At 43.9% G+C, this 15,590-nt stretch overlaps 1 protein-coding gene across 2 annotated transcripts in view; it reads right to left on the minus strand.

The window, feature by feature from the left end:
* Nucleotides 1-15,590, minus strand: part of kif18a (kinesin family member 18A) — a 63,990-nt gene that overhangs the window by 47,817 nt on the left and 583 nt on the right. Inside the window, exons 1-6 of one of the 2 annotated variants that reach the window (XM_055649147.1) lie at nt 14,229-14,309; nt 12,291-12,667; nt 7,192-7,349; nt 5,052-5,156; nt 2,987-3,097; nt 2,132-2,329 (exon numbers count right to left, since the gene is read on the minus strand). In XM_055649147.1, coding sequence (XP_055505122.1) covers nt 2,132-2,329; nt 2,987-3,097; nt 5,052-5,156; nt 7,192-7,349; nt 12,291-12,606 — 888 coding nt within the window. In that variant the 5' untranslated portion in view covers nt 12,607-12,667; nt 14,229-14,309. Of the gene's footprint in view, nt 1-2,131; nt 2,330-2,986; nt 3,098-5,051; nt 5,157-7,191; nt 7,350-12,290; nt 12,668-14,228; nt 14,310-15,590 lie in introns of those variants that run through there. The other variant, XM_055649146.1, reaches the window with a different exon arrangement.

Genomic DNA, 15,590 nt, shown 5'->3' on the forward strand with positions numbered 1-15,590 from the left:
AAAAATGCTGGAGAAACTCAGCGGGTGAGGCAGCATCTATGGAGCGAAGGAAATAGGCAATGTTTCATGTCGAGGCCCTTCTTCAGATATTGAATATTTGTTTCTACATCTGTGAAACTACACACTAACCCAACTGAGATGGAGATTTTGTCACTATGCATACTTGGCGCAAAGCAAACATAACCACCTTGAATATTAAAAAGGCTAATGTCAGAATGGTCGTGCATCCAGATTCCAACTTGGATTCGAGATTCTACCTTGCAAATTGGCATTTCACCCATAGTTTAACAGAGTTAAGAGAATAGAGGTGCCTCCTGCTGCCAGAGTTGAGAATACACACAGGTTCTGAGCGTTCATATCAACATTAACACCGATGATTAAATGGCATATCTACCAACGGGCACTTCACTGAGAATGAATACATAGTTAAATCACTAAACATAGGTTTTGGTTTATTATTGTCAAACGCACAGAGGTAGGGTGAAAAGCTGTTTTGCATCCAAATAGATCAGACATACTACACATCAATACAATCAAGTCAAACTCAAGTACATTAGGTGGAGCAAAGGGGGAGATAAAGTGCAGAATATAGTTTATATGTTAGCAAAAACAAGTCAGCGGATAGGGTAATCAGTCAGCAACAAGTCCTTGCTTCCTTCATTTGAGGATAATCTTTACCACTGATGGATTTGGAGGTGAAAGAATCACAAGCCTATCCAGTGCAGGTGTACACATTTCCTGGGGAACTGCCTATGGGTGGGATTTTTCTTATCTTTGCTGTCTTTATCAAGGATAGACTGTTTATTCTAACTGCCTGGTGATGGTGATGTGGTGCTTTTGAGGGTGGCAGGCATGACGACAGTCAGAAGACACACTGAAGCATTATCTCAAGGAAACTGCTGCGGACTTCACAAGACAGGAGGAGCAAGTGATCACAGGTCAAGCAGGGACTTGGAGATGAACATCTAGTACCTGCTCACAATGCAGTTCAGTATTGTTATACACCAGGATCACTTCCTCAGTACTAATGACATTACAATGGTTTCACCAATAATCCTGGCATTGATTTAGCCAGCATTCCACTTGTTCCAAAGAATCGTTGAGATATTCTTCTACAGGCATTTGGGCAAGTCACCCAACATATCCTGAGGGGTTGCCCAATTGGTATCTCATCCATTTATGGTTAATGTACCCATTAAAGGCTGTTACCAATTGTATTACAGACCCATTCACACATCCTTCCATTGAGGCTGCACATGACCAATACAGTAGTTTCTTCCAGGGGTAATGCACGCACGCTGGATTTTGTTGCTGAATCTCAATGCTAATCCTTGGACAAATGCTTCTAATATGGTAATGGAAGTGCTCCAAAATCTTCAGGGATGTACTGTCCAAATACATATCCAAAATTAAGAATGTGCACATGCATAGATTTGACGGAATAAATGGCCCGTGAAATATGAAGTAATATTGCAATGATCAATTCTGTCCAGACTTCACTTTAATTTTCTTATTACATAATTTCTTCATCTAGTTTAGAGGAACAACATGGAAACAGGCTCTTCAGTCCCACACTGATCATCAATCACTCATTCACACTAGCTCTGTTATTCCACATTCTCATCAGCTCCCTGCTCACTCGGAGCAATTCAGAGGACAATTAACCTACACGTCTTTGGGATGTGGGAGCACCCAGATGAAAAACCCAAATGGTCACAGGGAGAATGCGCAAACTCTACACGGACAGCACCCGAGGTCAGGATTGAATCCGAGTCTCTGCTGTGGAGGCAGCAGCTCTACCCGTTGCAACACTGTGTTGGCTTGCCTCTTGATCAAGTTCAAAACATTAAAACGCACACCAACAATTGGCCCAATCAAACCAAGACAAATTGCCAGTTCCAACCAAGATTCCTATCATAGATCAAATCCGCAGTGTATTTAAAAACTCAAAATGGCATTTAAAAACTAATCTCGCATAATAAAAAACAGCTTTATGCCAGTGGTGTAAACAACAATCACTTTAAAAAAAGTGTGGCTCAATCAAGTTGAGGACAAACAGGAATAAAACAAGATTTCAGCAGCTCCAATATTAGTTACTCGTTGAGAGGAAAAGCAAACCATTCATTCTTACCTTTGAATCTGTTAAGGCGTTGATGACATTTCCCAAAGCCAAGAGGGACCTGTTAATATTAGCCCCCTCCCTGAAGCGGGCTGCTTTCATATTCATAGAACTAATACGCTCTGATCCAGCCAAATCAACAAGGCACATTTTCGCAATTTTTATGTTTTGATTGATGTTTGCAGTTCTATCTTGCTGCCTTAAATAAATCTGCAAAATGAACCATGTAAGAATCCTGCTATGTAAAGCCAGAGGCTACAGGAACAATACTAAAATTGAAGTAGTTCATATTTACAGCATACATTATTCCCCAGTACCTTTCAGTGAAGCACACAGTAGCAGACCGTATAATAAAGATGGTATTTTGGAAAAAACGCAGTAAAACAAGAAACATTACTGAAGTTCCAGCAGAAACACAATGGACTCGCCAGTTTATACATTAACTCTGCTTTCTGCAAAGCTCAAATACAACTAGCCTATGAAGCTACATTCCAATATTATAATTTACTTGTAATTCATGTTATTTAGATTCTTTCAAAAATGATTCAAATGTATTTCATAATAGAAAATGCAAAGAATAGGTGTATTTGGTCAGATTATTCTGACCGAAAGGTCTGAATGACAATAAAGGAATCTAATTCTAATTATATTTACCCAATTTACTCATTCAGAAATACTGAGAAACTTGGCGAGATGCAAATGATAATTCTTCAAATGGAGGACTTGCATTTATAATTGTTACTGTATTGGCAATGTCAAATTGATGAAAGATAGCATTAGATTAAAGTGGAAAGTCTGCACTAATGTTACATTTCAGAAAATCCTTCAGCAAGCAATATTGAATTACATTTCTATTCATAGCAATACCTGAAAGACAGCATGAGAACGTGAAGAATTGGAGTTGGCGTCAGTGGGATGTTGAGTTCTATTTTTATTTCCATAATCTAACATCTGAAGCAGTTGTTTTGAGGATGAAGGCTGCAGAGGATTGTTAAAAAAAAAGAGGCTTTCAATTTTTGTTACATTTTAGCAAGGTAGTGATTTTAACACATTAATTCCGAAAACACATTCTGCAATATTTCTTTTGCATTGTTAATGTTTCAGTTCTAATAATGCTTTCCCCCAGTAGCATGGAAGATGAGGAGCCAATACATCCACATCACCGGGAAGGGAGCAGCACAGCACGCAACCTTTCTGCCATCTCTCTGGTAGGTAGTAGGGAGGTGATTAAAAAAAGAAAAAATAAACAATGACTAGCAGATCAAAACTCCCAATTTAATAATAAACAGATGAAAATTTGATGAGGTCTCAATTTGCAAAGCAGACAATTTTAGCTACCAGCAACATTTTTATTATATGGCTTACTATGTACTGAATGTAGCACTCATTTTTAATTTCACCAATTAATCCTACAGTAGAAATTAGTTTTAAATTTGAAATGTTAATAGAAATAGATTGTTTGGATTAGATTTTTTTTTCTTTTTAGTGCCTATTAGAAACAAAATGGTCCTTTGTGAAGAATTCAGTGAAAACAGCTCACTGTGTCTTTTTTTTTTACAATTCTAAACTATTCACCTCCATCACCAATGTGGTTCCTGGTTGCCTAGCTCCAGTTGTCTATTAACTTGCTCAGGCATCCCATAACTAACAGAGGAAACATTAGATTGATTCTCACACCACTTTCATGTTCACGCTTTCAGCAGGATGACTGGATGGTGAGCAGCGGTGAAACACAGGCCCATTTTACAATACTTTGGCAAGGACATGGAGGGACAGAAGCAAGACCTCTTGCATCACACCACTTAGCCAATCCGATTGGCGACTTTTGCCACGAGCAGACATTATGTAGATACATCAAGAATTACCACCACTCAGAAATTAGGTGAAAGATACGCAACTTTAGTATTTTAAAGAAATACAGATCAAATTCTGTTAAATTGTTCCAGGACACAGCATTAACACTATTATAGTGATGTACCAAGAATAAAATGATGTCCTTCAACATCCTATTTAAGAACTTGAAGTTCCCCACTATCCTCAATATTAAGGGTCATTTATTGCCCTCACTTAGTCAAATGCAAGTTTGCACTTACTAATAAATTATTTTCTTTTAGAAACATAGAAAATAGGTGCAGGAGTAGGCCATTCGGCCCTTCGAGCCTGCACCGCCATTCGATATGATCAAGGCTGATCATCCAACTCAGTATCCTGTACCTGCCTTCTCTCCATACCCCCTGATCCCTTTAGCCACAAGGACCACATCTAAGTCCCTCTTAAATATAGCCAATGAACTAGCCTCAACTACCTTCTGTGGCAGAGAATTTCAGAGATTCACCACTCTCTGTGTGAAAAATGTTTTCCTCATCTCGGTCCTAAAAGATTTCCCCCTTATCCTTAAACTGTGACCCCTTGTTCTGGACTTCCCCAACATAGGGAACAATCTTCCTGCATCTAGCCTGCCCAACCCCTTAAGAATTTTGTAAGTTTCTATAAGATCCCCCCTCAATCTTCTAAATTCTAGCGAGTACAAACTGAGTCTACCCAGTCTTTCTTCATATGAAAGTCCTGACATCCCAGGAATCAGTCTGGTCAACCTTCTATGTACTCCCTCTATGGCAAGAATGTCCTTCCTCAGATTAGGAGACCAAAACTGTACGCAATACTCCAGGTGTGGTCTCACCAAGACCCTGTACAACTGCAATAGAACCTCCCTGCTCCTATACTCAAATCCTTTTGCTATGAATGCTAACATACCATTCGCCTTCTTCACTGCCTGCTGCACCTGCATGCCTACTTTTAATGACTGGTGTACCATGACACCCAGGTCTCATTGCATCTCCCCCTTTCCTAATCGGCCACCATTCAGATAATAGTCTACTTTCCTGTTTTTGCCACCAAAGTGGATAACCTCACATTTATCCACATTTAATACCTTGTGTAGTGTTAATCCCTGGATAACGACTCCATTTTGAGCATCCTCCCGCACTGCCAGCGATCTGGAGTTGGCTAACAGGTCTCGCACTTCCTCATTGTACACCTTAAAAACAAAGTTATAATGCATGCGTTGACACATTTTTTTTTAACAACGTTTTTTTCTCCACCTAATCTACTAATCAACACTCCACTTCCATGTCAATTATATTTATCACTTCCCAAAGGCTTCAATGACCAATAACAGGATTAATAAAGGGAAGATATGAGAATATATTGTCATATCCTATAATGCAGAGAAAATTATATGCAAATTCCTCAAAAGTCTTATTTACACGTTTTTCCTTCTGGAAAAGGCTAAACCGTTTGGAATTTTAAAAACATCTCATTCCAGGAATCTAACCAGCAATTTTGGCCTGATGCAAGAATCACTAATCTGCTGAAGGATGAAGCCAGAGAATGTAATTTTGGTTCTGGATCACACTCCAAAAACAGTTTAACTCCGAACTGATCAAGCTCAGTTGGCAAACAAACCAATTAATCCAATTTCTTATTCTGCGACTAATATGCAATGTATTGGCAATATATTAAAAAAAACAATTCCAGAATAGACAGAACTTCCAGGTAAATGTCAGATTTGGAATTCACATCTAATGTGGAATTTCTCAACTTGCTGGCATGGCAGCCCTTCGGTGGTGATTCCTCATTCTACTGCAGTTAGAACCACAGAAACAATGCAACTATTCAGTTGAAAGGAGGAGAAGGCAGGTGGGGAAGGCGGTGTACTCTAGTATTAGCCAATTTAGATTTCAACTAATTAAGTTTACTCCTAAAATAATTGTAAACAATTTAATATTCACATATACTAAAGTTCATTTTTGTGTTGATGGCAGAACTATCTTTATGGTTGTGAGAGAACAGGAGGGTTTGTTATGCTTTTAAAGCCCAACTACCTGTAAGAACCTTATCATTTAAGAGTGCCAGCAAAACAAAATAATCTTGATGTATACAACAATTTACTTACCACTCAAGATCTGGCCCAATAACCAATAACTTATTTTTGTATTTCTTTAAAGCGCACTCCCTCCAATTTATATATTGTATTATTTATATTAATAAAACTTACATTCCAACTTATGATCAACTTTCTGCCGTGTCTCTCATGTCACAATGAGAGAGCATAGAAAAACAGGTGCAGTAGGCCTTCAGCCCTTCGAGCCAGCACCGCCATTCAATATGATCATGGCTGATCATCTAAATCAGTACCCCCTTCAGGCGCTCTCCCCATATCCATTGATTCCTACAGCCCTTAGAGCTAAATCTAACTCTCTTGAAATCAACGTACAAGGCTGAAGTGCATTTTGCTTTCTCGCTCACTGTCAGGCTTTGGCCTGGGCTCATGGCTGCTCTATGACTACAACAGCCCACCTCTACATTGTGGGAGATCTTGCCAGATAATTGGGCACAGCGTTTGTCAGATGATTTTGACATGCAGCTGACGTGTTTCAGCCTGCGCAGAAAATCATGGCCACCCAGTATAGTCCATAGGGATCTCAATGATCTGTTGTTCCTTAATGACTGGGAGGGTTTTACAGAAAGAAGGGGAAGCTATTCAGTACAGTGTATTTGGGGTGCGTGATCCAATTTTTACAACTATGACTGTAGAGACAGGCACCAGCCCGACAATAAAACATTTGTGATTAGCAGTTTGTTCTGGTCATGCAAGATAAGCATTAATATTTAGCTGATCTTTGCGCTATATTACAGGTCCACCACCAATTTTCCATCACCCTTGGATCCAGAGCCTTGGGGGGAGGGGGCCCACAAAGTCGGCCATGGGAACGGATCTGCCGGCTCCAACCAGGCTGGAGTTCGATAGCCCCAGCAGCCGGGGGGGGGGCAAATTTGGCGAGCGGATCCGAGTGGAAGTCCCGCTGAGGTCGAGATCTGCCGCCTCACCACCACATTTTCAGAGGGGGTTTGACTTCCAGGAGTGATTCCAAGTGCACTTGAGTGGATTAAAGGAGACGTCAGACCACCAGTTTCGTTAAAAATTGGTGGTGGACCTGTGCTAAGGTTAAGCAAGATTTGAAATAAAATGGTATCTACTCAAAACACCACTGAACAATATTCCTCCTTACCTCCAAGTATGAAACTGCAACATCACAGCTTTTCTCATTTTTCAGCCGTTCTATTCGATCGTACATCTCCTTCATAGTTAGATACATCACCCCAGGTTTCTCAGATGATCCCAGCATCGTGTGGGTTTTTCCAGACCCAGTAGCACCATATGCAAAGACTATGTAAATAAAATAATGTTACTGTAGCTCTCTTAAAGCTGGCATGTTTCCAATGAAATTGAGATTGGTATGCTACAGGGATCAGTGCAAGAATATTTTTACACTCATGACAAAGCAGCAATATCCTGCTCCAACTCCATTTACAATCTTACAGATGGCTAAATCTCAAAGAATGCCCAGATGGAGTACAAGAAAGAGAGAGAGAGAACCTAACAGCATGGTTGCAAGGTAACAACTCGCGCTCAAGGTCAGTAAAACTAAGGAGCTAGTCTTCGACTTCAGTAAATTGGGTGGAATACACATCCCAAGCTGCATCCAAGGTGCAGAGGTGGAGACAGTCGAGAGCTTCAATCTGGTAGGTGTAACTATCACCAACAATTTGACATGGTCCAACCACAATGACAGTATGGCCCAGAAAGAAACTTGGGTCTACTTATAACCATATAACAATTACAGCACGGAAACAGGCCATCTCGGCCCTTCCAGCCCGTGCCAAACACTTACTCTCACCTAGTCCCATCTATCTGCACTCAGACCATAACCCTCCATTCCTTTCCCGTCCATAATCCTATCCAATTTATTTTAAATTATAAAATCGAACCTGCCTCCACCACTTCCACTGGAAGCTCATTCCACACAGCTATCACTTCCTCAGAAGATCAAGGGAATTTGGCATGTCTAAAGAATCAATATGCTGGGCTCAAGATAGATCTTCAGAGATGGGTTGATAGATTCTCAGCTTTCCCCTTCTAAAGTGAATCAACTCCTTGGTCTTGCTGATGTTGAGCACGATTTTTGTTCTGGCATTTCAATTCCCCCCCCCCTATACTCTGACTCATCATTACCCATTATTCGTCCAACAATGGCGATGTCATCAGTAAATGTAAAGCTGCAGTCATGGGCATAGATAGAGCGGCGAGTAACTCTTTCTACATCATAGAGAGCATCTTATCAAGAAGCATCACAGATTGGTACGGCAACTCGTCTGCCAAAGACTGCAAGAAATTACAGTTGTGGATGCAGCCCAGTCCATCACAAACTAGCCTCCGCACCCATTCCCCAGTCAAGGACCACTTACACCCCACTCATTCGCTCTTCTCCTGATGAGACGAAGATACAAACGTTTGAAAGTATTTAGCACCCTGTTCAAGAACAGCCTCTTACTTGCTTAAACTGGATTTCCAAACTGCCTTGTTGCAGCCCTAGTACTTAAAAAAAAGACTTTCCCTGTAGCTGTAATACTAGATTCTACACCCCATTGTTACAAGCAGTCCAATGAAGAACGGTTAAGGTGATCCCAGATATGGAGGCATCACCCTGAGGCAGGATTGAAGAATATGGGTCTGATTGAAATTTAGAAGAATGAGATGCAATCTTATTTGAAATATATAAGGTTATTCAAAGGATTGACAGGATAATGGCTGGGAATAGGTTTCCTTCATGGAAAACTTTAGAGCCTAAGAGCCTTCTGAATTTTGTAGTCGGCAGGGCAGTACTCTGCATATCGCCAACTTGGACAATTTAACATTTTAATCAAGCCAATTCACCTACAAACCTGTACGTCTTTGGAGTGTGGGAGGAAAGCGAAGATCTCGGAGAAAACCCACGCAAATCACGAGAACAACGTACAAACACCATACAAACAGCACCCGTATTCGGGATCGAACCCAGGTCTCTAGCGCTGCAAGGCAGCAACTCTACCGCTGCGCCACCGTGACTGCCGTATTATTCTTACATAATAAGAATTGTTTTCCTCTGAATAAGGGATGACTCGTTAAAACCAAGAGGTGGAACAATTCCTTCCCTCAAAGGATTCCAAGTTCTTGGCTTTCCTTACCCCCAACAGCTGATGAGGTCAAATTCATGAATGTATTTGAAGTATGATAGCGAGATCAACTGTAGCTAGCCAATGACAATCATTATCTTGTCTACAAGTCCACGTCTTGATATTTTCAATCACACCTTTTGCTTCAATATTTCTTCATTACAAATTCTATTCTCCGTATAAAGTGCAATTTATTCATCAGATACTCTCACTACATGGTAGTAGCCCTATGGTACATACAATAAAATTTACCTTCAAAGACAGTCGTGATCTAAAAAGCACCATAACATTTTTACTTAAGAACATTAGAATTACCTGGCCTTGTACATTTGATCTGCATCAATATTAAACAGAGTTGAGGAAAAATCGCATTGCCTACATAGTGCTAACTTTCCGAGGCACTCGTGTCAAGCAGCTCCCTGCTGTGTGAACATGGCAGACACTATGCTGATAAAGAGCAGACGTGTCTTGCTAGTTCAAAACCTTGTCACTCCAGATATCATTAGATCCATTGGGCATAGCTGGAAGGCTAGTTCTTGCTTGTATCAAATGGTTTGAATTGGAAAGAAATTCACATGGCTTCCCACACTTATTAATGAACAGATAAATGGCTTTGTGTTGGCTTGTTTCCATTTACTTGTTATACTTTGGTATAATCACTTTGTTATTAAGTTTAAGTTCAAGTGAGTTTATTGTCATGTGTCCCTGATAGGACAATGAAATTCTTGCGTTGCTTCAGCACACAGAACATAGTAGGCATTGACTACAAAAACAGATCAGTGTTTTTGTAGTCAATGCCATAAATAATATTGCCATGCAATAAGTAATATGCATGGCAATATTACTTATTTTTGGCACATGCAACTTAAACAAGTGTAGCTTTTCATCTCAAGCAGCCTGCGATTGGCCCCTCCTTCTCAATGTTTGCAATAAACTCTGGAGTTCAGATTACATCGAACATAACCGCAGAGCACAGGAACAGGCCCTGTGGCCCACAATGTCTGGGCCAAATATGATATTACTTTAGAGTTTCCTGCACTCACTGTTTAGCCACATGTTCAACTGCACTTGTCTTTAGCAAATCTTTAAAGCATCTTACTCTAAACGGAGCTCAAATTACTGACTAGGTAACGGGCCCTGGATATGTTCTGAAGTAGCTGTGCAACAGCTCCTGTCCTGATCTGAATTCCACCAAACACAAATGTTATTTGAGCCTCTGCCATAGTCATGATTTCAATTTTAATTTCAAAAGCGAATCTTAAAATCTACCACCAACCTCAGTCATACCTTTCCTACAAAAAGAATGTAGTCTACAGGAACCCGACCGGAAACATCACCTATCTATCCGAGACGCAGCCTGACCCGCTGAGTTACTCCAGCGCTTTGTGACTTTAACACAGTAGAGTTGTTCTGTTGTCAAGTTCTATAGGGGGGTTGCACGGAAGGTCACTGGGTCATAGGGCTCGACGCACGGAGCTGCTAAATCCAACTGGAAGACATCCGTCACTTCCGGTACATGTTATTAATGCTAGAAACGCGTACTTTCCTACCTGTTAAAAACCACCAAAATGTTGGATTTTTGCGCTGAAAAAAATTGTGGGAGTCAGGGTAAGTGAGAGACATGTACCCAACTTTAGAATTCCGAAAGTAAAGCGAAATGAAGGTATAGAGAAGCGAGAACTGAAGGGACTACAGCAGCTAAAATGCTTGATCAACATTGGAAATATTGGGAATTATCGCGTTTGCTCACTGCATTTCATCAAGTAAGGCATTATTTGTGTTTTTTCTTGATTCCTTCGGTATCTAAAAATTCTCAGAAGTGATAAATCTGGCTGTAAAATTTTCTTCAGATGCATTTTCATTTTGTATGTAAAAACCCATGAGAACCATGGGCGATTTCAAAAAATTACAGCCAGATTTATCACTTCCGAAACTCTTTAGATGCCAAAGGAATCAAGAAAAAACACAAATAATGCCTTACTGTTGATGAAATGCAGTGAGCAAACGGCCAATGTTCGCCAAGCACTCTGGCTGTTGTTGTCCCCTTCAGCTCTCGCTTCTATCTACCGTCATTTCTCCTCACTTTTGGAATTGTGAAGTAGGCTAAATGTCTCGCACGCTTATCCTGATTTCCATAATTATTTACAGCGCAAAAATTGACAATTTCAGCGGTTTTTAACGGGCCCGCTACGCTGGAAACAATGGTAAGTGCCTACCTGCAGTTCATCGCGTGTAATCCATTTGGAGTAGCGTAGCAACAGTACGGGTCATGGTTCGTGACCTGACTGCCGTGAAACCTCCCTATACAATTTCTTGTCATACCATCTGTCAATGGTCCTGAAGTTCCATATAGACCAAAATATGTACATTGTGTGTTTTGTAAATATTAAAGACAACCTTCACGATTCTGTTCAAGAAGAGAACCTCAAAAGACTCATGATCCACCCGCAGCAAAGCCTCATTCGGAAAGTATGCCTCAATTCCCACGAGGAAACATCACAACATTCTGAAGAAGGGTTTCGACCCGAAACGTTGCCCATTTCCTTCGCTCCATAGATGCTGCTGCACCCGCTGAGTTCCTCCAGCATTTTTGTGTACCTTCGATTTTCCAGCATCTGCAGTTCCTTCTTAAACACAACATTTACCTCATCGAGTCCCCTTAAAAGTTAGCATCTTTCATAGAAACTAGTTTCTTATTCCATATAGAGTACACAAAGGACAAACTCTTTACCTCAACAATCAAACCAATAAATCACATCTGAATCACTTCCGAAGTTAATTTCTCCAAGGCCAAATAAATCCAGACAATTCTTTAATACCTCACCATAATCCTGAACATTTTAGAAAGACGTCCCTACTTTGTACAACAAATTCCATGCAAGGGTGGCCAAAATCTATTTGCCCTCCCATTGACTTGATGTACTTGCAGGCTAACTTAGTTTAATTGACAAGGATCATTCCATTCAACCCTTCACAACATCATTCTGCTGTTTTCTCCATTTCTACAATATCCTATCCCACCAGCACCCCTCCTCCCCATTCGTCCCACCGGAGAATAATGCGTGGTTATCCAATTGTCAAGTTTATATGAGCTCTGAACTAAAAAGTCTTCTACCTGTACAGTTATATCCATTGAAAACACTCTCCAGGATTGATTTTGTCTCTTCAAATATATCCCATTGCGAGGAATTTGCATCAAAAACACGGTCGAAAATAAATTGAAGATCCTTGTTTTTATTGCTCAGATACCGGCGTTGAACTTTAGAACGATAAAAGAAGCCGATTTCCTCCTCCTTGGGATCAAAAATCAACATGTGCTTATCAACCACGTGAACAACTTTGCGGTGCTTCCCATTCTTTTCTCTTGCATTTTCTGGGCGAACGCGGATAAAAACCTTCACATGGTTACACACGTAGTCAGTGGAAGACATGATGTGCTCAAATATCTCTGTTCACAGCAGATGTTTCAAGCGTAGCCCATTCACTTAATTCCTGCAAGATAAAACAAAGGAATATTGGTAAAATTTCAACATAGCAGTGCGGAGTCAGGGTACCAAAATAGTTACGCTGCAGTTTGGATTGGGATAACTCTGCCAGGGTCAGGTCGGGGGGAGTCACCCCCTCCCCCCCCCCCCCCGGCCAAGGGTACCATGTAATCCCTTGCTACCTGCTCCATGGTTGGATAGTCAGCGACTAAACCGTCTCTCCCACCTGGTTTGCCAGGTGAGGAAGGGTCTGTGGGCCCCCAGCAGGACCAAAGCAAGACCTGTCAAAGGGCGGATGAGCTCCTAGTGAGCCAACGGCCATCCACACTTCAGTAGAAGTTGCGATCACTGTCGTATGTAGAGTTTTGTCCGAGCCAAGTTTAATAGCCTGATGGCTGTGGGGAAGTAGCTATTCCTGAACCTGGTCGTTACAAATCTTCAGGCTCCTGTACCTGTAGCACGGAGATGAGTGTGTGGCCCGCTGAGTTACTCCAGCATTTTGTGTCCACCATAGACCTCATCCTCTTTGCTCTTACACTCCAGCTTCCATCCCGCTTACCTCAACCACCCACCCACTGAAGGAGAGTCGGTTTGTCAAGGAGGACTCTCTCTAACTTCTACAGATGCACAGTCGAGAGCATGCTGACCGGTTGCATCGTGGCTTGGTTCGGCAACTTGAGCGCCCTGGAACGGAAAAGACTACAAAAAGTAGTAAACACTGCCCAGTCCATCATTGGCTCTGACCTTCCTTCCATCGAGGGGATTTATCGCAGTCGCTGCCTCAAAATGGCTGCCAGCATCATCAAAGACCCACACCATCCTGGCCACTCACTCATCTCCCTGCTACCTTCAGGTAGAAGGTACAGGAGCCTGAAGACTGCAACATCCAGGTTCAGGAATAGCTACTTCCCCACAGCCAAAAGGTTATTGAACCTGGCTCGGACAAAACTCTGATCATTAATAACCCATTATCTGTGTATTTGCACTTTATCCGTTTATTTATACATGTGTGTATATATGGACAGCCTGATCTGTTCTGTGGTCAACGACCACCCCCACCCACACCCCCCCCCCCCCACCCCCACCACCCCCCACACCCACCCCACCCCCCACACCCCCACCCCCCCCCCACCCCCCCCCCACCCCCCCACCCACCACACCCCCCCACCCCCCCCCCCCCCACACCCCCCCCCCCACACACACACACCCACACACACCCACCCCCCCACACCCCCCCCCCCCCCCACCAACCCCCACCCCACCACACCCCACCCCCCCTCCCCCCACACACCCCACACCACACACACCCCCCCCACACACCCCACACCCCACACCCCCCCCCACACCCCCCCTCCCCCCCCCCCCCACACCCCCCACACACACACACACCCCCCACACACACACACCACACCCCCCACCACCACCCACCCACCGACTCTCCAGGCCCGGCCCGCCGCCCTCGCCGTTGCCCCGGTCCCCTCACGGCCCGGCCCTCCCCCGTGGTCTCCCCCGCCCGCCCCAAGCCCATTGCCCCCTTGCGGCCCCGGGCCCGCCTCGCCTCACCTCACCCCACGGTCACGGTCACGGCCACGGTCACGGTCACGGTCCCGGTCCCGGTCACGGGCCCACCTCACCCCACGGTCCCGGTCACGGTCACGGCCCCGGGCCCGCCTCACCCCACCGTCACGGTCACCACCGCTGGTCCCAACGCCGGATCGACCGCTGGAGCATCTTTGATTCAAACGGCCGTTGGTCCTCCCGCCCATTGGCTCCCCCCGCTTCAATCTCATTGGGCGCTGCCGGGCCCGCGTCACGGTGTCGCCGCTCAACCGTCCGGGCGGCGCCGGCACCGCCGCGTACAGGGCCGGGTACAGGTACAGGTATAAACAGGGCCACGGGTACAGGTACATGTATAAACAGGGCCACGGGTACAGGTACATGTATAAACAGGGCCGGGTACAGGTATAAACAGGGCCGGGTACAGGTACAGGTATAGGTACAGGTATAAACAGGGCCGGGTACAGGTATAAACAGGGCCAGGGGTACAGGTACATGTACAGGTATAAACAGGGCCGGGTACAGGTATAAACAGGGCCGGGTACAGGTACAGGTATAAACAGGGCCGGGTACAGGTACAGGTATAAACAGGGCCGGGTACAGGTACAGGTATAAACAGGGCCGGGTACAGGTATAAACAGGGCCGGGTACAGGTACAGGTATAAACAGGGCCACGGGTACAGGTACATGTATAAACAGGGCCACGGGTACAGGTACATGGATAAACAGGGCCGGGTACAGGTATAAACAGGGCCGGGTACAGGTACAGGTATAAACAGGGCCGGGTACAGGTACAGGTATAAACAGGGCCGGGTACAGGTATAAACAGGGCAGGGTACAGGTACAGGTATAAACAAGGCCGGGTACAGGTACAGGTATAAACAAGGCCGGGTACAGGTACAGGTATAAACAAGGCCGGGTACAGGTACAGGTATAAACAGGGCCGGGTACAGGTACAGGTATAAACAGGGCCGGGTACAGGTACAGGTATAAACAGGGCCGGGTACAGGTACAGGTATAAACAGGGCCGGGTACAGGTATAGGTACAGGTATAAACAGGTACAGGTATAAACAGGGCCGGGTACAGGTACAGGTACAAGCAGGGCCACAGGTACAAGTATAAATAGGGTGTTAAAGAAGGAACCGCAGATGCTGGAAAATCGAAGATAGACAGGCCACAGGTATAAGCAGGGGGCACAGATTTAAGCAGGAGCCACAGGGGTACAGGCTGGGGCACAGATTTAAGCAAGGGCCACAGGTTGAAGCAGGAGCCACAGGGGTACAGGCTGGGACACAGGTATTTAAGCAGATGTACAGGCCGGGCCCAAGCAGGGGCACAGATACAGCTTCCTTCTCTCCAGCAATGCTGCCTG

The sequence above is a fragment of the Leucoraja erinacea genome, chromosome 18, assembly GCF_028641065.1.
Source record: "Leucoraja erinacea ecotype New England chromosome 18, Leri_hhj_1, whole genome shotgun sequence".
Classification (NCBI taxonomy): Eukaryota; Metazoa; Chordata; class Chondrichthyes; order Rajiformes; family Rajidae; genus Leucoraja; species Leucoraja erinaceus.